Source organism: Argopecten irradians, chromosome 8, assembly GCF_041381155.1.
Source record: "Argopecten irradians isolate NY chromosome 8, Ai_NY, whole genome shotgun sequence".
Lineage (NCBI taxonomy): Eukaryota > Metazoa > Mollusca > Bivalvia > Pectinida > Pectinidae > Argopecten > Argopecten irradians.
In genome coordinates, this window is record NC_091141.1 from 35,954,167 (window position 1) to 35,978,085 (window position 23,919).

The 23,919-nt window shown below is 36.6% G+C and overlaps 1 protein-coding gene across 1 annotated transcript; it reads right to left on the bottom strand.

Annotated features, from left to right (window-relative positions):
• Positions 1–351: 351 nt before the first annotated feature.
• On the bottom strand, positions 352–22,816 carry LOC138330234 (uncharacterized). The gene is made up of 14 exons (XM_069277699.1): positions 22,216–22,816; positions 20,906–21,014; positions 19,824–19,978; positions 18,975–19,097; positions 18,301–18,400; positions 17,109–17,281; positions 16,259–16,354; positions 13,110–13,178; positions 12,147–12,276; positions 9,009–9,121; positions 8,362–8,544; positions 6,896–7,187; positions 4,397–4,675; positions 352–2,482 (listed from the first exon to the last, which is right to left on the bottom strand). The coding sequence occupies exons 1-14, from the start codon at positions 22,486–22,488 to the stop codon at positions 2,340–2,342; spliced, it is 2,238 nt and encodes a 745-aa protein (XP_069133800.1). The 5' UTR covers positions 22,489–22,816; the 3' UTR covers positions 352–2,339.
• Positions 22,817–23,919: the final 1,103 nt, after the last annotated feature.

Below are 23,919 nucleotides of genomic sequence, written 5' to 3' on the forward strand. Positions count from 1 at the left end.
TCCAAATAAATTTGCTAAAGTTTATCTCCGTGAATTGAAATCTTCCACAATGCTTTCATAATTGAATTGAAAATATTTCCATTCAATTTTAAATTCAGGAAAATCTTTTGAAACAGAAATCGTGAAATTCAGTAGCTGCAAAAGAAAGTTGAGTTAAAGTGCCTTCTCATCTGTGGTTGCACACCGAGCTTTCAGATTTGCTACGAAATATTCCAGGGGTGGCTATGACGACAGTGAAAGTAACCCCTGGAATATGTACAGGTACTTTAGTACCATCATTTTATTGCCATTAAAACTTTCTTTGCAAATCAAAAATGTTTAGGATACATAAAGACCACCCGTAGCCACATGTAAAAAATAAATATTTTAATTCTCTTAAGTTGTTCTTACTTGTTTGACAAAAAATTTGTTCCATTGTTTTGCAATTGACCATTTGGGACCATGAGAAAGTGGTCTTTATACAGGAGTGACCGTTAAGGCAGGTTTTACTGTAATGTTAAATACCCTTTGTTCAAGGTAACTTAAAGTAACACTTTTTAGCCACATTTTAACTTTGTGATTTATCGTTTAATTCTAATCATTTTCAAGAATTCTAATTGTTGTGAAAGAGAAAAATATAATTGTATGCAAGTTAAAGTTTATTTATATTCAGTAACAAGAGAACCCGCAAAAAGATCTGTGTCAGTCAATGGTAAGACATCCTCGATACTCCAGGGGTTCTGATCACTTACATTCTCTACATCCCTGTACTATCTCATTGTAAAATTGGAGGCAGCTCAGAGGAAAACATTTGACCAATCACAGCCCAGCAAATATTACCTCTGAAGACTACAGAGAGAGCGACGCCTAACATCAAAGCCACACAGTCAACCACAGTGTAACATTATACGGCTCTTTTGATGTACATCAAAGGACTGAATTACCTGTACTTATTCTGTTGCTTTCAGTTTTACAATGAGATAGTCCAAGGGTGTAGAGATTGTAAGTGATAGGAACCCCTGGAATATCAAGGATGATGGTAAGAAGGATCTTTTCTCTATTTTTCCCTTCTTTTCCTCTTCCTTTGAAATTATGAATACACTGTCATATGGAAACTTCACATCAAGTCTTCTTAGTAGCAACACACGCCAACGGTCAAATTCAACATGGCCACCATCTGTCATGTTGTGCTTGGATTTGTTCTAAGATAGATATGCAGAACTCAGGACCAAGCAGGCCCAACAAGTATAATTTGAGAAGATAGACCTCTTCAGTATTATCGTGAAATTTTGCAAAATCCAAGATGGCTGTATACAGTCTATAGAAAGAACTAAGAGACCATTTAACTTCAACTATCCAAGAAAGCTACCGCCATCTTGTAGACCAATCGGTCCCAAAATACAATATACAGAACAAGGAACCTTGAGGAATTTAACCTTCTTAATGAAATTTGAGAAAGATTTCTTCAGTACTTTCAGAGAAATAGCAGCAACAAACTTCATTTATCAATATACAAGATGGCTACCTGTCATCCATCTTGTTTACCAATCGGTCCCAAAATGCAATATGCACAACTAGGGTCCTAGAAGAACCTGCATGGTATGCATGAAATTTGGAGACTTTTTTTTCTTTACTTTTTAACAAAAAAAATGGCCGAAGGAGTGACAGAAGAACAGACACACAACAGACGACAGATGATAGAATGCCCAACATCGGATGATGATGCTGGACTACAAAATAACAATTTCTATGTCAAAATAGAGATATAAATAATGGTTATTTTATGAAATAGCAATACCAATCAGACATGTACACATTTACAGGCAAAACAAAATCATTTACAGTATATGCAAAAGCATGCATTACTTTTAAAGTGAATAATCACGCAAAGAAAACCAATTTAAATGTGTTCATTAGCCTTCCAAAAGTCCTTACATATAAAACAACAGTCAAAGTTCTGCTGAATTCGTCCACTTCTTCATGACCATTGAAAAATAGAAAAGCCCCATGTAAATTTAGCACAGTTAAAAAAAAACTTTTTGAAAGCGAGGCTGTGTGGTAGGTAACCACAGACATATTCAGCCAGGAGGACGTTTTAGGATTCCTATAAAATAGATTAATTTCTTCGCATGCAGAGCAATTTTGACTGGAGATTTTATTTTTCCATTTGATAAGAAAATTTTTACTGTATATATATATATATACCGACGTTAGCCTTCCTTTGCCCGACTATTCACTTTACATTAATGGCACTCAATAATTCACTTCTTCTACACAAAAGTCTGACCAAAATTATATCACAGTTTTCCGATCTACAGAAAAACAATTTATTTTTACTTAAATTTAATTAATGATATATGTCAATAATTTGTATCGTCATCGTAATCATTTGTCCTTCGTTGTAACAAACCGCGAATTCCGCGCACATGATAAACTCTTGTGGCAACCATTCCGATTGCTAATCCAACAATCAGCATGGCGATTGCTATCCCAGCTACCGCACCTGGAAACAAAAACCAAAGGTTCAGTTAAAGATACTCCACCGCCAAAACAGCATAAACAATAACATTTATTTGAACAATTATTTTATAGCTGATTTATAATTGTGTTTATATATGTCTAATTAACACAAAAATGCATATATAATAATTCATTTTGCATTCTAAATCAGTGCTAAATTCTATATAGGGCGTAGTGCCATGGATAATTATTTTTAATGGTTTCATCTTGAATTAAAATGGCTCAAACTTTTCAATGGTAGTAATGGTGTAAAGTAAGTAACTTTTGTAACTGAAGAAAACATTTGACTACTCCTGTTTTTGATAGAGAAAAAAAATATCATTCATGCGTGTTGGAGCATTGTTAACTTAAACATTAAAGTCAATCCTTGTTATTGTAAAATCAACCATACCATCAAGTTAATTACTTATTAGTGATTTCAAATGTTGAAATTCAAAGATTCGTAACAACCAGTCTAACACTTCAAGTTAATTAATGTCTTCTAAGTTGGAAGATTACCTACAAGGGAGGTAACTCAGCCTCATTATCCATACTAAAAGGACCAGTGCCTTTCCGAAACGGTCACAAAAGTTATTAACTTACCATTTATACTATTCTTACCATGACATTCCTAAACAATTTAATTACAATAAATTCAATGCTAATTGTCATAACACGGGTCATCTTATGTAACACCATCATAAATACTACAGCGCGTCGGCTGATTATCACTGTGCCATACGACAAAACGGCGAAATGAATCTCCACTGTTAACATAGTTTACGCAGGAAATTCTGCATTTGGTTGGTGTTATAAAATCCTCTTAGGCTATTAATATATATTTTCATATATTATTGTTTTTACGAAACTTTTACTTTTGTTTCGCAGAGGTAGTGGGCCTTCAAGTGAGAGTATGATATTTGTATCTTATTCAAGCTAAGACAGCCTGCACCCACAGAACGATACTAAAATGACGTGGGTAAAGTACAATTTACCGTTGATTTGTCCCACTAGCTGGTAGTGTTGGGAATCGGCTGAAATTTCATAGTCGATCATCAGTTTTATTTAACCAATCAATGATCAATTTAAATCAATTATTTTGTTACTTGATGTATAAACAAGTCTCACATAAAAAAAAAATCCTTCAAAGGCTTACAATCGCGAGGCCTCTCTGTGCTGTCATGTCACTTATTTTCTTCACAAATCATGCTCATTTGAACATTTATATTACTACGTAGTGCTTATGCACTCTTCAATTCGTCTAGAGGCTTTAAATTTGAAATGATATGAGTGACAACCACATACAAAGAAATGATTTTAACAAGTTGGCTATGATTTTTATGCATGTTTTACTTATCAGCTAACTTTATACTTTGGTTTATCATGGTGTCGTAAAATTCTGACAAAACTCGATTAAAGATTTTTTACACGATTATTAATTGATCAAACACCTCGAACCAACAATACTCGACAAACTTCATTTATCGGAACACCACTACTATCTGGTAATTGTGACTTCATCATTTGACGTGATTTTTGTGACGCCATAATCACTGGAAAGTGGGACTTATCATTGGTAAACTGTACTTTAACCACATCGCTTCTGGATATCGAAACTTTCTTATAGTGACGTCACATCAATAATACCATCATGTCACAATACGGTAATGCCGTCATAATCCGATGCATCAAGTCAATGGTGTCCTGTTTTCATGTTTATAAGGTAAATATGTCCGAAAAAGAAAGAGAAAAATAATCATTCACCTCATCGAGAGTGAGACGATGAATCTCGACCCTAAAGATAATTTTCTCAAACATGAGGCTTGTTGAATCTCAAGAAACTTGCCCCGAGGACCAAGACATCAAAAGGGGTGAAAGAATCTATTAATATACAGACATATGTATACAGGTTATTTACCTCCCGACACGCCTCCAGAACTCTGCGGACTTTGTTGTGCTGACTGTTGACTTTGACCTTGACCTTGAGTAGAGGACGGAGGTAGAGAAGACGACGGTAACCATGGAGATGGGCTTGGCTTTTGAGGTTTAGGACATACGACTTTTGGAGGACATTTGACTGTGGGTGAAGGCTGGGTCTGTGGTACACTTGGACACGTCACTACGGGACATTTAGCTGGGGAAGGTGTCGAAACTGATGTTACCCTGGGGCAAGTCACGGTAGGACAAGTACAAGGGGCTGAAATGATATACATTTAATGTTAATTAGCTACATTAAATATTCCGTCTTTGCATATTACAGAGTTATCTCCCTTGTTGAGTGGTATCAGTTGTGGTGTCATTATTTTGAAATCAAAGCTCACACCGTTTTCTCTGAAAAGTATGATGTAATGCACACAAACTGATGACATCACCATCTATACTTACCCGCAAGGGCAGGTAATTCTGAAATATGCAAATACAATACATAATAGGTAAAGGTGAAGTGGCCATAGGATGAAACATTTACTCTTACCTGATTAACATATTTTAAGAATTAAAGCTGAGTTATAAAACGGAAATAAATTTCTATCTAAAGTAGTTGTCTTAGCTTAAACAGTATTTTATTCATGTTTCAATACATGTGGGACAAGGAAGTATTACAACCATGTACATCAAATATATAGTCAACTTTTCAAATATCAAGATATGCATAAAACACCAACATGGTCAAATGATAACAAAATTAACTAGAAATTGTCACCAGGACAATTTGACGGGCTTTTCACCTAAAAGGTACTCCGTTCCAGGTAATTCACTTGGTAGTGCTTAGTTTCAACGTACCAAAAGTCCAATACCAGGTCTTAGACTTTGTAGAACTTTACAATAAGTCATTTGAAGATTTTAGAAATGTCAGCCCCAGTGCCCTTGGATACAGGTCAAGGTCAATCACATTAACAAACTTGGTAGACATTTATGTCCGCATGCTTCATGCTTAATATTAGATCTCTAGGATTTCTAGAAATTGAGAAGTTTTTTTTAATGATTTTGATTTTTGAACTTTGTTCCATATTTCCAACCTGAAGTTGACGTTTTACAGAAAAGTAGTAGTTAAATTAATTGTTTCTTTTTTTTTATTCTGCATAACATATCCAAAAATGAAAGAAATTGGCTACGGCTGTCTCAATGAACTGAATTTTCACAGGATTATTTTCGTAGCTCTACAATCACATGCACTCTGTGAACTTGGATGAAGGTCAGACTCGTTTATTTTTTCAAACCTGATAGTCAATTACCAAAGCTTACTTCATGCAAAATATGAAGCCTCTATACTATGTAGGACTTGACAAAAAGATATTTTCATGATTTTCACCGAAAACGGCAATTTTGCACTATGAGTCAATGATCAACCGGAAGTTGACATTTTAGAGAAAAATATACAATTACAAAGTTTCTCCATATCCTATTCTTCATAACATATAACAAAATGAAAGAAATTGGCTTATTGGTTAACGAGTTATGGCTGTATCAGTTTAACCGGAAGAGACATCATTGAGGCCATATTTGAATTTGAATCAACACCATATTAATAAGAATTGGTCACGGTGATAAGTGGAAGATCATGTGTGAGTGTTGGTTTAATCGGACTGGTGGAATCAGAGGAGATGTTTAAAATATAATTGTCCAAATTTGCAAAAAATTCTTAGTTAAATTTTAATTACGTCATAAAAAATTCATTAGTAGACCAATTTTAAGTTTGAAGACATCAAAATCTTCAGAAGGGCATACTGTATCGCTGTAATGCAAAAAAATGGACGAAAATTGAATAATGAAATAAAATCTAAAAATAGTAACATTAGGTAAACATAGACCTCTAGCGAGCTTTTTAACGAGACATATTTTGTATCAACATGTAACAGAAATATAGCTATAGAGTTATAGCGGTTTTTGTGTTTTTAGGTTGTCCGTCATGGCGGCCATATTGGATTTTTTGACCTACTTAATTTTGTTCATGGAACACCTTCTCTTAAATGGCTTAAGCATACTGAAATAGTTTTTATCTTATGTCTTACCGTTTGCCCTATAGAGCGTTCACAAAAACAGGAAGAAGAATAAGAATAAGAAACTTGACGAAAACAATAGGTCTTTTCACCATTTGGTGAAAAGCCCTAACAATAGAAAATACAAGAAAACAAAAGAGACAAATATTTCAATAAAATTGAATGCAATGCACAACATTGAATATCTTGTATTTGAAAACAAACTCAAAGCTTATATAAATTTCTTTCTTTTTTCGTTATCTTATGAACCAGAAAAAAAATAGTATTATTGGTAAGGAAGACAGGCTTCATGAAGTTAAAACTGTATCAGCGAAATGGAAAATCTGAAGCATGGAAACTACTTAGCAGATGACACTGCCATTGACCACACTGACGTTGCTGCTAAAGACATGGGCACAAAAACCATTTAAATATCTTACCAGAACTATGAGGTTTGGTCATTGGTTTGGCTGGAGGTTGTGGAGTTGGTTTCGGCGTAGGTTTTGGAGTTGGTTTTGGCGTAGGTCCCGCATGAGAAGTTTGTGAATGAGGCGTGGAAGGCGTTGCTGGTGTTGGCGAAGGTTTCACTGAGCTTGGGGTTGAGGGAGCCGCAGTGGAATGAGGAAGTGTTGGAACCAAAAACGTTGGTTTAGGAGTACTCATCGTCGTGGTTGTCGCTAGCTCCCCTCTGTAGCTGAGTTTCACAATTTCATTACCAACTATAAGTATAGCCTGTTAATAATGATAAGGATAACAAATTAAATTTGGTTCATCATCATCATCGGTCTCAGTTTCAAGTTGCATTTTTGCTTATTCTGCCTCTGGGAACATAGACCACATTAACTGCGGTCCTATTATACAAAGATTGCATTTACTGCGGTCCTATTAGGCTGCATTTACTACGGTAGTATTATAAATATTCATAAGTTTGCATACTATTGAAAAAGTGCATGCATGTAGGACTGTGAGTGAAACCATAAATTACATATCTCGATATCAGCCTTATCAAAACAAAATACTGATAGTGGTCGTGTTTGAAAACCGATGCGCCAACTAATCAAAACACTTGGGTATAACTCCAGATTAAAATCTTATGAAATCTTTGCATTACACATGTTTGAAAACAATATAAAATCCATTCATTCTTTGTTGTATGAGTAAAACCTTGACGGCATTCACAACAGGCTGTCATGTAAAAATGAAGTATACACAAACTGAAGTTTATTTTAACTTTTATTGGTCAAGATTTCAGTCTCAACCCATGTTGAAACCTATGAAATATGGGGAATTTGAATGATGAATTATTCATGATTCCGCTGCAATACAGGGGTTTCGAGATCCCAAAACGATGTGAGTAAAGTACTATTAACCGTCGATTAGTCCCACCTTCCGGTGATTATGACGTCGTCTTTTGACGTGAGTTTCGAGACGTCATAATCCCGGAAGGTGGGAATAATCGACAGTAAATTGTTCTTTACCCACGTCGTTTTGGGATCTCGAAACCCCTGTATTGTGGCCTATATTCCCAGGGGTAGAGCAAGCGACAGCACAACTCAAACCCGGGACTAAAACACTATGTCAAATTTCCCAAAATTCATGAGGGAGTCATCAAAATGATTGAATTACCTCCCCTGTTTTCCTAGCTATGTTCCTTTCACATCCATCATACTGAAAACTGGCTTTCTATAATTATATTAAACTCCTGAAAACTAACTACAGTACATGAATTACCTTCCCTGTTTTCCAGTTATGATAACACTATCCTATTGCTCCCAGTTTATGGCGGGTCATAGAAATACATCAATTACCTCCCTTGTTTCCCAGTTATTTACCTCCCTTGTTTCCCAGTTATGTTTTAAACACTTCCCCCAAATAATGGCACGAGTCATATAAATGCATGAATTACCTCCCCTGTTTTTCCGGTGATGTTTTTTCTCCAGCTGCCGTCGATCATTCCGTTGAGGAAATCTAGAGACGCTTCCAGTGTGATTCGATTGTATACCGGGGGTATGATATAGGGGTTTATGATAGGGGCCTGGTCCAACAGTGTACCCACAAACACAAATGTCGTGTCACTGGTTGGCTCAATCTGAAACAAAGACAAACACAGTGTTTAAAAATAGATCTGAAATTGAGAGACTGTTGCATAAAACCTATCTACCAAACTGTACATAGAACAAGAGGCCCAGAGGGCCTGATTGCTCACCTGGTTTGTAATGCCAAAGTAATGTTCTAAATACAGGACTAGTAGCGATTTAAGGATTTACCTTTATTTCCCCTATTGGGCCCCGCCCCTCCTGCCCCCTGGGGGTCAGAGCCAAAATTTATACAAACTCTGTTCCCCTTCCCCAAAGGATGTTTCTGGCCAAATTTGGTTACAATCCATGTAAAACTCTATAGTAGCGATTTAAAGGAAATGTTGACGCATGGACGGACGGACGACAGACACCGCACCATGACATAAACTCAATGGCTCTTTGAGCCTGGTAAGCTAAAAACATAAATATTTCTACCAGTGTAAAAAAAAAACTCCAATAAACTTGGTAGGATTACCTGTACATTAGTGATTCGAACTGGGTCGATAAAAGAATCCTTCGTGAGTTCGTCGTGTAAAGTATCCTGTAGGAATGACATGCTGATGTCTTTATACCGCTTATTTCCTAAAACTGTGAAACAAACGAAATAAGTCAAACTCAGAAGATCACAGCATAAAAAAGAATTGGTTCAATTTCAATTAAAAGCCGACTACCTTTCCAGAGCAAAATTTAAAGGTTTCTTGAAAACATTAATAACATCAGAAAATACATATAGATGGCCTAAGATGAGGTAACAACACCAAACAAATACAAGATTTCCTGCGTTATATATCATAACTGTTGAGTTTGGTTTGTTTATTTTTACGTCCTATTAACAGCCAGGGTCATGTAAGGACGTGCCAGGTTTGTTGGTGGAGGAAAGCCGGAGTACCCGGAGAAAAACCACCGACCAGCGGTCAGTACCTGGCAACTGCCCCACATGGGATTCGAACTCGCATCCCAGAGGTAGAGGGCTTGTGGTAATATGTCGGGACATCTTAACCACTCGGCCACCGCGGCCCCTTTATATAAACTGTTGAGAGTCATTTCGCTGTTTTGCCGTCTGGCGCAGTAATAGTCAACTACCACGCAGTATTTAAGACAAAGGTGGAAAACATAAGACAATCTGCGTTACGAAAATTTACATTTTATTTATTTTGATTAAATTTTTCAGAAGATAATGATGTGTGTATTATTTATCGTAAGCTGATAACTTTTGAGACTCTACAAAATTATCGATCTCATTTTACATTCCAATTTTCAAAATTAAAAACCGTTTCGGATCGGAAAGGTAGTGGGCCTTTAATGGTTTATAATCAGTGGCGTAGGAAGATGAAACGTAATGGGGGGGCAAAGGTCTTCAATATTTCCCCCCCCCCCGCCGCCGCCGCACCTACAGGAGGAGATTAATTCAACTCCCAACCATATATGCTTTATGTACATTTTTCATATATCAGTAAATTTAATCCTTGTACACATTTATAGACAGTGGGATCGCTAAAAGGAAATTAACGAATACGCAAATTGGCGCGAGATTTTGGTGCTTTAGGTGTCTGAGGGTTACCCACGGGAAAAAAACATTGTAATTTAGAATGGCTGAGATGAGTTTTACAATGTATTTTGATGATTTTGCGAGCACCCAAAAGCGCGAGATTTTGGTATTTGGGGGGTCCGGGGCCTCCTCCAGGAAAAATATTACGATTTAGAATAGCTTAAATAAATTTTGAAGAATTTGCGAGCGCTCGAAAGCTCGCTTAGACATAAACAAATTGATCTTTTAAGAGACATTTTTAGGTCACCTGAGACGAAGTCTCAAGTGACCTATTCTAATCGCCTTTTGTCCGTCGTTGTGCGTCGTCCGTCATCCGTCGTATGTCTGTAAACAATTTACATTTTCGACTTCTTCTCCAAAACTGCTGAAGCAATTTCAATGAAATTTTGCACAAACCTTCTAAGGCATATCGCCAATCAAAATTGTGAATTATATGGTCCCCACCCCCCAGGGGGCTGTGGGAGGGGCCAAAAGGTGTAAAATTGAGTAAAATTTCAAAAATCTTTTTCTCTACTCACAGATGTGGTAGAATCAAATACTCTTCATAGATAGAAAGGTCTTAAGGTCCTTTACAAAAATTGTGAATTATATGACCCTGGGGTCTCTAGTTTCCTCCTGGGGAGGGGGTTAAGTTTACTATACTTTATATTGAGAAAACACATTTTTGCGCATTATTTGGTCATTTGTTGTAGGAAATGAGTCAAATGTTGTCAGAATTATCAGTATGAGATGGCCATTTAATCCTATTAACAAATTTTCTATAACTGACCCCCAGGGGCCTTAGAGGCGGGGTCAAAAGGGGTCAAATAGGCTAAAACTTCAAAAATCTTCTTCTAAAATTCTGGATATGGTAGAATCAAATACTTTTCATAAATAGAAAGGTCTTAAGGTCCTTTACAAAAATTGTGAATTATATGACCCTGGGGTCTCACATTTCCCCCTGGGGAGGGGGTCAAGTTTACTATAGTTTATATAGGGAAAACACATTTATGAGCATTTTTTGCTCAATTTTCATTGGAAACGAGTCAAACTTGGTTAGAATTAATAGCCTGAGATAGCATTTTAATATCATATCCACATTGGTCCAGGCCGACCCCCTGGGGGCAGAGGGGCGGGGCAAAAAAAAGGTCAAATAGGCTAAAACTTCAAAAATATTCTTTTAAAATTCTGGAAATGGTATAATCAAATACACTTTATAGATATGAAAAGGTCTTAAAGCTTGTTTATAAAAATTGTAAATTATATGACCCTGGGGTCTCCTGTTTCCCCTTGGGGAGGGGGTCAAGTTTACTATTTGATGGAAGCAAATACTCTTCATAGTCTAAAAAGGTCAAATTTATAAATCACTGACCAACTTCAAGGCCCAGCATATAGTGTTTATATGTCATTAATTTGTTTCATTATTTGTTTCATTATATATTCTAACTCAGGTGACCGTTAAGGCCCATGGGCCTCTTGTTTTAAATAGTACTAGAATCCTTTGATGGACATTTTTAGTCTAGTTCTGTGTATTGAATTTTGACTATTTAAGGTTTGACATTATGTGCTTGAACGTTTTAGGAAATGCGCCGCCGCGGAAAATTTTAGCAGCGGAAAATTTTATGGAAAGAAGTACGAAAAATGTGCAGGAGGACCCTTTTTTCTTTCAAATAAGCATTTTAAGAAAATTTCAGTCGGCTTGATACTCCAGGGGTTATCTTCACTGATGTTTTACAATTCTTTTGATGAAGGCAACAGAATAAACAGGTAATTCGGTCCTCTGATATACATTAAACAAATCGAAAACAGTAGAGTTAGTGTCTGCGGTTTACTGTGTGTCTTTGTATTCTTCAAAGGAAGTATATGCAGGTCTGTGATTGGTCGGGTTATTTCTCCTGAACTGCGTCCATTTTCACAATGAGATAGTCTAAGGGCGGATATTACGTCAGAGATTGTAACCCCTGAAGTATCGAGGATGCTCCATTGAACAGACAGACATGCGCTGCTTTAATGTATTCGCCTTACCACATAACAATAGGAAATTCAATTATTCAATTATGATTTGAAGTATCCACAGAAACTTACTTTCAAAATTGATGATAAAATGTGTTTTTCTTTCTGCAGAGAAGCAAGCACTGAGGTCAAAGGTTGACAATGGTGGAATTGTGCTGTCCAGATTGTGTAAATGGTAGGTGGTCGGTTTGGTGTCGCTTCCCTGATAAAAAATATAATCACAGATATCATACATAAAAGTGCCACAGTCAAACTTGTCATAGCGACCACCTCTATAAGAGGTCGGTTTGGTGTCACTACCCTGTTAAAAAACATCACAGACATCATACATAAAAGTGCCACAGTCAAACTTGTCATAGCGACCACCTCTATAAGAGGTCGGTTTGGTGTCACTTCCCTGTTAAAAAACATCACAGACATCATACATAAAAGTGCTACAGTCAAACTTGTCATAGTGAACACCTCTATATAGAAACCACCTGCCTTATAACATCCCTCCAATTAATTTCATAGTTATACCATAGTATATTTCATTCTGCATCAAACTTTCTATAAGATGTTTGTAATGTATGTACATAACAAACTATGTTTATAACGAAGTGATTTCATTGGTTCTCAGAGGTTTTAGATATCGTTGTTTTACTGTATGTTAAATACTTTTTACCAAGATTTGCAAAGATTAAAAGTTTTAAGAATAACATATTTTTTCAAAGACAATGTCGCCATTATTGATCTTATCATTCCTGCTTGATATTGAATACACAATATTGTACATATCAATTTATTTCAGAACTGTTATTTTTCTGATCTATATATTCTTGCTTGATATTAAACACCCAATATCGTACATATCAATTTATTTCAGTGCTGTTATTTTTCTGATCTATATATTCTTGCTTGATATTAAACACCCAATATCGTACATATCAATTTATTTCAGTGCTGTTATTTTTCTGATCTATTAATTCCTTCTTGTCATTAAATACCCAATATCTTACATATCTTTTTATCTCAGTACATGTTGTCATACTTTACCTTCCAAATGTCCATACGAATCAGCGCTCCTGATACGACTGAGTTTCCTGAGGCCTCTACCCATTGTCCCTGAAACATATCAACAATATATTAAAAATCTGGCAGAGATTTGCAAAATAATTAGAAGTTATTAGAAATATAAAACACTTAACATTACAAGGAATGCGTTCATTTGGTTTATAAGAGGAAACTATCTGTATGAATCAGTATGAAACACTTTCGTTTCAAATATCATTCTCTAAAGATTGCAAGATATCATTCCAACAGGTGTAATGTATCACATAGCATTTGTAAGCTTGTTAACTCATACACCCCTGAAAACACATTTAGACTCTTCTAAATCAAAGACTAGACCAGTCCATTATGAAATTTCAGGGGTGAATAGTCTTATCCCTGTTTTTTGAGAAATTAATATTTCACTGTACAGAAAGGAAACACTAAATAGTCTATTTGAAACTGTTTTATGGTATATATCCATTTGATTAAAAAATATTGATTTGCATTACAAGAAATGACAACATTCAATCAACAGTTCTGCTAAATGTACATGGATAAAAGTACTTGGAAATCTCATATTTTTGCTGTATACTTGTATTTCATGCATTTTTACTTACTTTCTTTGATTTTGCCTGATCTCACCTATAGACGGAGTTTAACCAGAGACATACTTGTAAAAAAAATTGTCAACACTTCTAGCTCATAATATTTGCATAATTTTCTGACGTTTCATTTTCAAAATACTGTTATTTTTGTGCACTGCTTAAACTCTAGGGCATTGCTTCCCTCATTGTTTTTACTAAAATGGCATCGAAACAATGCTGCTTGCTAATGAAATAAGGTTTTCTTTAAAAAAAAAATGGTCCTATCAAACATCTCGTTTGCACTGTAGTTTTTATGTTGTCAACTTTGCATTTTATTACATTGACAATTTTTTTCTGAAGAGGAATTTAAACAAGAGGCCCAGAGGGCCTGTATTGCTCACCTGGTTTGTAATGTCAAGTCATGTTCTGAATACAGGTTCATTGTTTCTTTTCTGAAGGAATTTGAATATTTACCTTTTATTTCCATATTGGGCCCCGCCCCTCCTGCCCCCGGGGGAGGGGTCAGAGCCAAAATTTATACACGTTCTGTTCCCCTTCCCCCAAGGATGTTTGTGGCCAAATTTGGTTACAATCCATGCAGAACTCTAGGACAAGTAGCGATTTATAGGATTTACCTCTATTTCCCCTATTGGGCCCCGCCCCTCCTGCCCCCGGGGGGTCAGAGCCAAAATTTATACAAGTTCTGTTCCCCTTCCCTCAAGGATGTTTGTGGCCAAATTTGGTTACAATCCATGCAGAACTCTAGGACAAGTAGCGTTTTATAGAATTTACCTTTATTTTCCCTATTGGGCCGCGCCCCTCCTGCCCCCGGGGGTCAGAGCCAAAATTTATACAAGTTCTGTTCCCCTTCCCCCAAGGATGTTTGTGGCCAAATTTGGTTACAATCCATGCAGAACTCTAGGACAAGTAGCGTTTTATAGGATTTACCTCTATTTCCCCTATTGGGCCCCGTCCCTCCTGCCCCCAGGGGGTCAGAGCCAAAATTTATACAAGTTCTTTCCCCCTTCCCCCAAGGATGTTTGTGGCCAAATTTGGTTACAATCCATGCAGAACTCTAGGACAAGTAGCGTTTTATAGGATTTACCTCTATTTCCCCTATTGGGCCCCGCCCCTCCTGCCCCCAGGGGGTCAGAGTTCTTATCCCCCTTACCCCCAAGGAGTGTTTGTGGCAAATTAGGTTACATCCATGCAGAACTCTAGGACAAGTAGCCAAAATTTATACAAGTTCTGTTCCCCTTCCCCCAAGGATGTTTGTGGCCAAATTTGGTTACAATCCATGCAGAACTCTAGGACAAGTAGCGTTTTATAGGATTTACCTCTATTTCCCCTATTGGGCCCCGTCCCTTCTGCCCCCAGGGGGGTCAGAGCCAAAATTTATACAAGTTCTTTCCCCCTTCCCCCAAGGATGTTTGTGGCCAAATTTGGTTACAATCCATGCAGAACTCTAGGACAAGTAGCGTTTTATAGGATTTACCTCTATTTCCCCTATTGGGCCCCGCTCCTCCTGCCCCCAGGGGGTCAGAGCCAAAATTTATACAAGTTCTTTCCCTCTTCTCCCCAGGATGTTTGTGGCCAAATTTGGTTACAATCCATGCAGAACTCTGGGACAAGTAGCGATTTATAGGATTTACATCTATTTCCCCTATTGGGCCCCGCCCCTCCTGCCCCCAGGGGGTCAGAGCCAAAATTTATACAAGTTCTGTTCCCCTTCCCCCAAGGATGTTTGTGGCCAAATTTGGTTACAATCCATGCAGAACTCTAGGACAAGTAGCGTTTTATAGGATTTACCTCTATTTCCCCTATTGGGCCCCGTCCCTTCTGCCCCCAGGGGGGTCAGAGCCAAAGTTTATACAAGTTCTGTTCCCCTTCTCCCGAGGATGTTTGTGGCCAAATTTGGTTACAATCCATGCAGAACTCTAGGACAAGTAGCGTTTTATAGGATTTACCTCTATTTCCCCTATTGGGCCCCGCTCCTCCTGCCCCCAGGGGGTCAGAGCCAAAATTTATACAAGTTCTTTCCCCCTTCCCCCAAGGATGTTTGTGGCCAAATTTGGTTACAATCCATGCAGAACTCTAGGACAAGTAGCGATTTATAGGATTTACCTCTATTTCCCCTATTGGGCCCTGACCCTCCTGCCCCCGGGGGGTCAGGGCCAAAATTTATACAAGTTCTGTTCCCCTTCCCCCAAGGCTGTTTGTGGCCAAATTTGGTTACAATCCATGCAGAACTCTAGGACAAGTAGCAATTTATAGGATTTACCTCTATTTCCCCTATTGGGCCCCGCCCCTCCTGCCCCCGGGGGGTCAGAGCCAAAATTTATACAAGTTCTGTTCCCCTTCTCCCGAGGATGTTTGTGGCCAAATTTGGTTACAATCCATACAGAACTCTATGACTAGTAACGATTTAAAGGAAATGTTGACGCATGGACGGACGGACGACAGACACTGCACCATGACATAAACTCATAAAAAACTAAGAATATATATTAAAACCATTCCTTGCATACTGTTTCATGGTCACATGACTATATATAAATGTTGACGTACCTCAGCGAAATACCACTCAACCGTGTTATTACTCCCGGTGTCTGGGTCAAGGTAAAGTCCACACCAAACCTGACAGTACACGCCACGCGTGATTCTCTGTAAAATATAAATACTCTGGCTTAGATCTTCTTGTGATGGTAAACATTTTGTAGCGCAAACGTATCACTGACTGTAACTTCCTGTTAATATGAGAGTGTTGAAATTCCAAAACGACAGTTTTTTGTCAGAGGAAGAATTAATATAGACAGTTTGGAGATCCAAATACCAAATACTGGTACTGTAAATTATGATTTACTGTTGATGAGTCCCATTGTCACGTCACAAAAATCACATCAAAATATAAAATCAAAATCACCGGAAGGTCGAACTAATCGATGGAAAAAAGTGCTTTAAATTACCTGTTTTGGTATCTCGAAACTGCCGTACTAATTCTTCTGAGGAAAAAAAATCTGAATCACTACCTTTAATTCTTTTTGACCTCAATCTTAATGTAACATTAAAATTTCTTTAACATAAAAGTATCAGTGACCTAAACTTCAATTCCTGAGATTTTACTCAGGAAGTAAAATGTCTGATAGATGAATCTATCTTTGTCAAAAACTCTCAGACTTCAAATTAGTCTACATATCAAATCTACAGAGAATTGGTACAAATTTCCACCAATACATATACATGTATATTATACATATACCGGTGTATATACAGTGCATATACAATTGGCTGGAAACTTGTGCCAAGTCCCTGTGATCAGTGACATATGATTTGTTTCTCAAAAAAATTGTTCAGCCATAGGATGAATCACATTCTTGACTTTAATTTCAAATAAAAGATGTATCTATATAAAACTTACCTTTCCAATATACTGTATCAATTTCGTATCAAGATGGAAGACCGTTTCCGCGGAAACCATACTCAGACTGTTTGGTATAGCGCTGTTGGATTTCTCCGACACAAAACGAACGCCTTTCTGAAGTGTGGTCGGCGTACACACTCCAATGTAAGTATCCACAGTATACAGAATCCCTGTGACACAGGAAAACATTTTTTTTTTTACATTTATGCTTGGATTGATCTACATTTCGACAGTCTATACGATAGTATGAGCGTAGTTGGCAAATGAACATATTCTATAGAGCGTGTCATAATTGCTCCATAAATAAATATGTTCAGTCAAAATGTAAACACTTCACCAGTGCAAATACTAAATTTGTACAATTTATAATATTTTTCTCTTTATTCAAATAGTCTATAAATTTTATTGAAAAATTAATATAAAATCATTATCTAAACCATTTCTGTCATATGTAAGACATTTTCATTTTTACCTGCCCAAAGCGACCTGGGCACAGGTCACAGACCAATCCTTATAGACTAAAACATGTTTAAAAAGAACACGCTTTAAATGAATTCATGGTTATAACAGTCATTTTCAATCCCGTCAAGGTTCTTAACGATGTCTGTAATAAGTGTATAACAAACTGTATACTTAAAACGAAGTGATTTCGTTGGTCCCTAGATATACAGTGTTTTACTGTACATATATTCACACCATTGTTTTGGTTTTAGACAGATTGAAGATGATAACTATGGTCGTCGTGGTTGCTAGACTAACTAGACCGCCTTTACATTTACTAACCTACATGCAAACTTTACTAAGCTGAAGAAGTGAAAGATGTAAATATTTTTGTGTATTAAAAGTCAAAATAATGTCTTTTAAATCCAGTGGTTTTTTCCTATACCAAATAACTCTTTCAATAACAGATAATTAGGAAGATGCATAGAAATATTTTCTGGAGAATTCTTCTTTTCCCTCCCCAGACAGATCCATTTTGATAAGTTATCTCCCTTTATTCAACTGAAAGTTAATAATTACCTACCTTTAGCTAAAGTAACTACATCTGAAATCTTTTTTTTTTTTTTGAGTTTTTCATTATCACATACTTACCATGATCAAGAATTACCTCCCTTTATCAATAAATGTACAAATACCACTTAAGATTCTCGAATTAACGTGTATCTCCCTTTTTCCATAACCAACCTACCAGTTTTAAAATCATAATATTCCGTAAATGTGTCTGAATCCGTTCCATCTGCTGATTTATGATCTCTGCGAATTCTTTTTCTTTCCGAATCAAAGTATATCTGTAAAAGGAATTTTATTCTGTGTAAGATATTGACAAACAGTACAGTGCATCAAGGTCTGTGAAGTTCTCAATCCAATTAATTCACATTTTTGTATACATGTACATGTTATTGTAACAGCTTAGTCTCAAACTCGTAAACGTTTATTGGCTTGAATACCCCAATGAACTTTTTGGGACATTGTATAGTAACTACATGTTGAATTTTGCAATTTACTGTTTTGGAACTGATTTGCGGCGATTACATTGTATCGCTCAACTAGTTATTTTAGTGATGTGGCTAAATTTAAGTAAGTTTCAGAGAATACGTTGGTTTATATGCAAATAGCCAAATGGACCTATTTTGGCCCCACCCTTTAGGCTTCTGTGGGGATGTCAACCAAACCATTTATACAATTTTGAATCCCAAGGTAAAGGTCATCATAGTGTGATGATTTTTCTCCAGGTACTCCAGCTTTTCTACACACCCTAAACCTGGCATGTCCTTAAATGACCCTGACTGCTAGAAGGATGTTTGTAAAACAACATGAAACTCAACCAACAATCATAACTTTCCAAAAACAGGAATAACTTACAGTTTCATAAGTAATCGTATTAAAATCCATGTCCACCTTCTCCAGAATGACAGAAAAACTGGACGATATCTTTCTCTGGACCGTCGGACCTCCGTAGCCATCGCAGTACACTCCTGGAGGTTGCTGTAAAATTCAATCTTATGTGAATCACAATCTTATCAGAATGATCAGAATTAAATGTCCAGTTATGACTACAATTTATAAGTTCATGCTCTGCTTTCATTCTCTGACAGTACTTCAGAAATTATCTGTCAAAAATACTTCAGTAGTGCAGCTTCATTAAAGGCCCACTACCTTTCGCAAACGGCTTTTGATTTTTAAAATGGGAATATAAAACAGGATTGATAATTTTGCAGAATGTAAAAGTTATTAGCTTTAAGTTAATACTACGCTTATCGTCACCTGAACAATTTAATCAAAATAAATTAAATATTAATTTTATAAAGCGGGTTGTGTATTTTCGCTGTCGTCCTAACTACTACGCCTTAGTTGACTATCACTGCACCAGACGGCAAAACAACGAAAAGAATCTCCACTGTTAACATAGATTTCACTTTGAAACTTGCGCTGGTTTGGTGTTGTAACATCATCTTAGGCCATCGACGATATACATTTTCATATGTTTTTTTTTTTTTTTTTTTTAGAAACTTTCATCATTTGTTTTTTGAAAGGTAGTGGGCCTTTAAAAATAAATATTCCTTGTTGCATATTGATGGTGAAGTTTTTTTTGTTTTAATTGTTTGAATAATTTTCATAGCTCAAGACAAAGTTACCAGTCAAACAGCACTCTGCAACTTCCAAAAAAGTGTTAAAGCTGTACTTAAATGAAATATTTAATTTCGTACAAACCTGTAAATTTGTTTGGTCGAAAGATGGCGAAGGTTTAAAATCGATGTAGTCACCAATGACATGGAAATGGTTCTGGTAGTTCTGTGTTCCTAAAATCTCTATTCTTACTGGGATCAAAGCGTCGGGGGGTGCTAATGGAGACTTCCACCCACTTACTTCAAAATAAAATAATGGAAAAGAAAGTTAGGATTGTTTTATAAACAAATTCTCACACATTGATATCAATTTGATTCATAAATCTATTTGTAAATGATTTCTGGGTTTTTCTCGGTACTGACTTACTATTTATAATTCTCAGCCAATCAAAACTTATTTAATTTTTTATAATTTTCAGCCAATCAAAACTGACTTAACTTTTTCCAATCTTCAGCCAATTATTGTTGATTAAATTTTTATAATCTTCAACCAATCAAGACTGATTTAACTTTTATAACATCATTTTTGAGTGGCAAAAAAGAAGTAACTTTTGTCATCTGTGATTGGCAAAGTCAATAGTTGAGAGAGTTTTAGACTAAAGACTATATCAGAATCTTTGGTTCTGGATTCATTATTAGTATTTTGCCAGTACCCTTTTCAGTAAAATATTAAACACAAGCTTTCCACCTCTAGGTTGTGAACTCAAATCCCATGTGGGACAGTTGCCATTTGCATTTTCAACAAAAAATAGTGTATTGTAACCTGGTAACCAAAGCAACCTAAATTTAACAAATGAAAACCTGCATGCATATCTATAATGTATACACATAGACAAAAATATTACTGACAATTTTAATTGAAATTGATTAATTAGTTTAGAAGGAGTTATCTAGACAATTTTATGCCACAAAAACCTGTGTAAATATAGTGACCTGGTTACCATGGCAAAAATTTCTTTTGAAAGCAATTAATGCAGTTAATTAAAATCTATCCAGTAGTTTATGAGGAGTTGTCTGGGCAAACTTTTCTACGGACGGATGGACAGGCTATTTCCAGTTTATACCACCCCCTTAACTGCGTTTTGGGAGCAGGAGAAGAATACAAATTTTAATAACGTGGGTATAAAAACCGTGTGGAATTTAAAGCAACTGAAAATGTTGACTTACCTGCAAAAAATAGGTCGACTTTCAAGGTCATATTGTAGGAATATAAAAACATGCAGGTATTATAATGTGACACATCAATTCCTCGTATCTGTGTATCCTCCACATAATGCTGCAAACAGACATATATTTTAATATAAACCCAAATATTTTTCATTCATAAATCAATGATTGCAACATCTTACATGTAGGAGCATAAAGCACAGCCAACATTTAAATGACAATATCTTTTTCGTACATGATTCAATAATAAAATTTATATAGAATTGAGAAATAAGCTTAGGTTCTTAATTTACTCAGATCTGAGGTTAAAGATTATTGGTAGAATGTCATTAAACCCCCGACACCAAAATCAGAGGTAGGAGGCTATCGATAGAATGTCATTAAACCTCTCACACCAAAATCAGAGGTAGGAGGCTATCGGTAGAATGTCATTAAACCTCTCACACCAAAATCAGAGGTAGGAGGCTATCGATAGAATGTCATTAAACCTCTCACACCAAAATCAGAGGTAGGAGGCTATCGGTAGAATGTCATTAAACCCCTCACACCAAAATCAGAGGTAGGAGGCTATCGGTAGAATGTCATTAAACCCCTGACACCAAAATCAGAGGTAGGAGGCTATCGGTAGAATGTCATTAAACCCCTGACACCAAAATCAGAGGTAGGAGGCTATCGGTAGAATGTCATTAAACCCCTGACACCAAAATCAGAGGTAGGAGGCTATCGGTAGAATGTCATTAAACCCCTGACACCAAAATCAGAGGTAGGAGGCTATCGGTAGAATGTCATTAAAATCAGAGGTAGGAGGCTATCGGTAGAATGTCATTAAACCCCTGACACCAAAATCAGAGGTAGGAGGCTATCGGTAGAATGTCATTAAACCCCTGACACCAAAATCAGAGGTAGGAGGCTATCGGTAGAATGTTAAATAACCTCTGACACCAAAATCAGAGGTAGGAGGCTATCGGTAGAATGTCATTTAACCTCTTCCAACACAATAAGAGGCTAGGGGCAATCAGTAGAATGTCACATAACCCCTGCCACCAAATCTCAGACATTGATGGTTATTGATAGAATATCACCTAACCATTTCCACCAAAATCAGAAGTAGAGGACTATCGTCAGAATGTCACCTAACCGCCGCCACCAAAATCAGAGGTTGAGGGTTATCGTTTGATTGCCATTTAACTTGCCCCACCAAAACTCAGAGGAAGAGGTCTAATGGCAAAATATTGGATATCTTAATGACAAAGTCGTCACAAAAATAAGAGTACATCATTATTGTCAGTAGATCGGATGAATAAGCTTACCACATTTGACGTCTTTATGATAGAGAAGAGTTGTGAGGTGGTGGTGTACCATATCTTATTGTCTATTAGTGTTAACTCAGTTTGTCTTTGGTGCTTCACACAGCTATAGGCTCCACTCAAATCTGTAACCAAGCAACAACATAAAAACCAAGCAACGACATAAAAACCAAGCAAAGACATAAAAACCAAGCAACAAATTAAAACCAAGCAACGACATAAAAACCAAGCAAAGACATAAAAACCAAGCAACAAATTAAAACCAAGCAACGACATAAAAACCAAGCAAAGACATAAAAACCAAGCAAAGACATAAAAACCAAGCTACGATATAAAAACCAAGCAACAACATAAAAACCAAGCAACGATATAAAAACCAAGCAACGACATAAAAACCAAGCAAAGACATAAAAATCAAGCAACAATAAAAATAAAAACAAGCAACGATATAAAAACCAAGCAACGATTAAAAAAACCAACAAGCAACAACACAAAAACCAAGCAACGACATAAAACCAAGCAACCATATAAAAACCAAGCAACAACACAAAAACAATAGGCCACGCCCAAATCTGTAACCAAGCAAAGACATCAAAACAATGACGGACAAATTACCACTGCATGAGTTAAAACACTTTCAAACTGTAACTAAGCGACAATTAACGAAATAAAAAGTAACAAAATATGGTGTACCAGCTTTAAAAACCATTTTAGTGTATGTAGTTATTTCTCACAAAGTTAAATATATAAATGCATGCTTTGATGAAATAGTGTTTTCAGTTCATGTAGTAAGGTCTCACGAACATTTCTTAACTTAAAATCTATAAATTACATAAACTTAGGAAAGCTCCTCAATTTAAGATTGTTTCCTTAACATTTGTAATGCTTTCCAATGGGAAATTTTAAGTTTGGGAATGTTTGTGAAACTGGGTCCAAATACATAAAATGCATTTAAACTGTAATACAAGAATAGTAATGGTCATCAGAGGATGACCCCTAATGGGATGTTGTCAGATCCTCTAATCAGAACCTGACCCCTAAAGGGATGTTGTCAGATCCTCTAATCAGAATCTTACCTCTAATGGGATGTTGTCAGATCCTCCAATCAGAAACTGACCCCTAACGGGATGTTGTCAGATCCTCAAATTAGAACCTTACCTCTAATGGGATGTTGTCAGATCCTCAAATTAGAACCTTACCTCTAATGGGATGTTGTCAGATCCTCTAATCAGAACCTGACCCCTAAAGGGATGTTGTCAGATCCTCTAATCAGAATCTTACCTCTAATGGGATGTTGTCAGATCCTCTAATCAAAACCTTACCTCTAATGGGATGTTGTCAGATCCTCTAATCAGAGTCTTACCTCTAATGGGATGTTGTCAGATCCTCTAATCAGAGTCTGACCTCTAATGGGATGTTGTCAGATCCTCTAATCAGAACCTTACCTCTAATGGGATGTTTTCAGATCCTCTAATCAGAACTTTACCTCTAATGGGATGTTGTCAGATCCTCTAATCAGAACCTTACCTCTAATGGGATGTTTTCAGATCCTCTAATCAGAACCTGACCCCTAATGGGATGTTGTCAAATCCTCTAATCAGAGTCTTACCTCTAATGGGATGTTGTCAGATCCTCTAATCAGAACCTTACCTCTAATGGGATGTTGTCAGATCCTCTAATCAGAACCTTACCTCTAATGGGATGTTG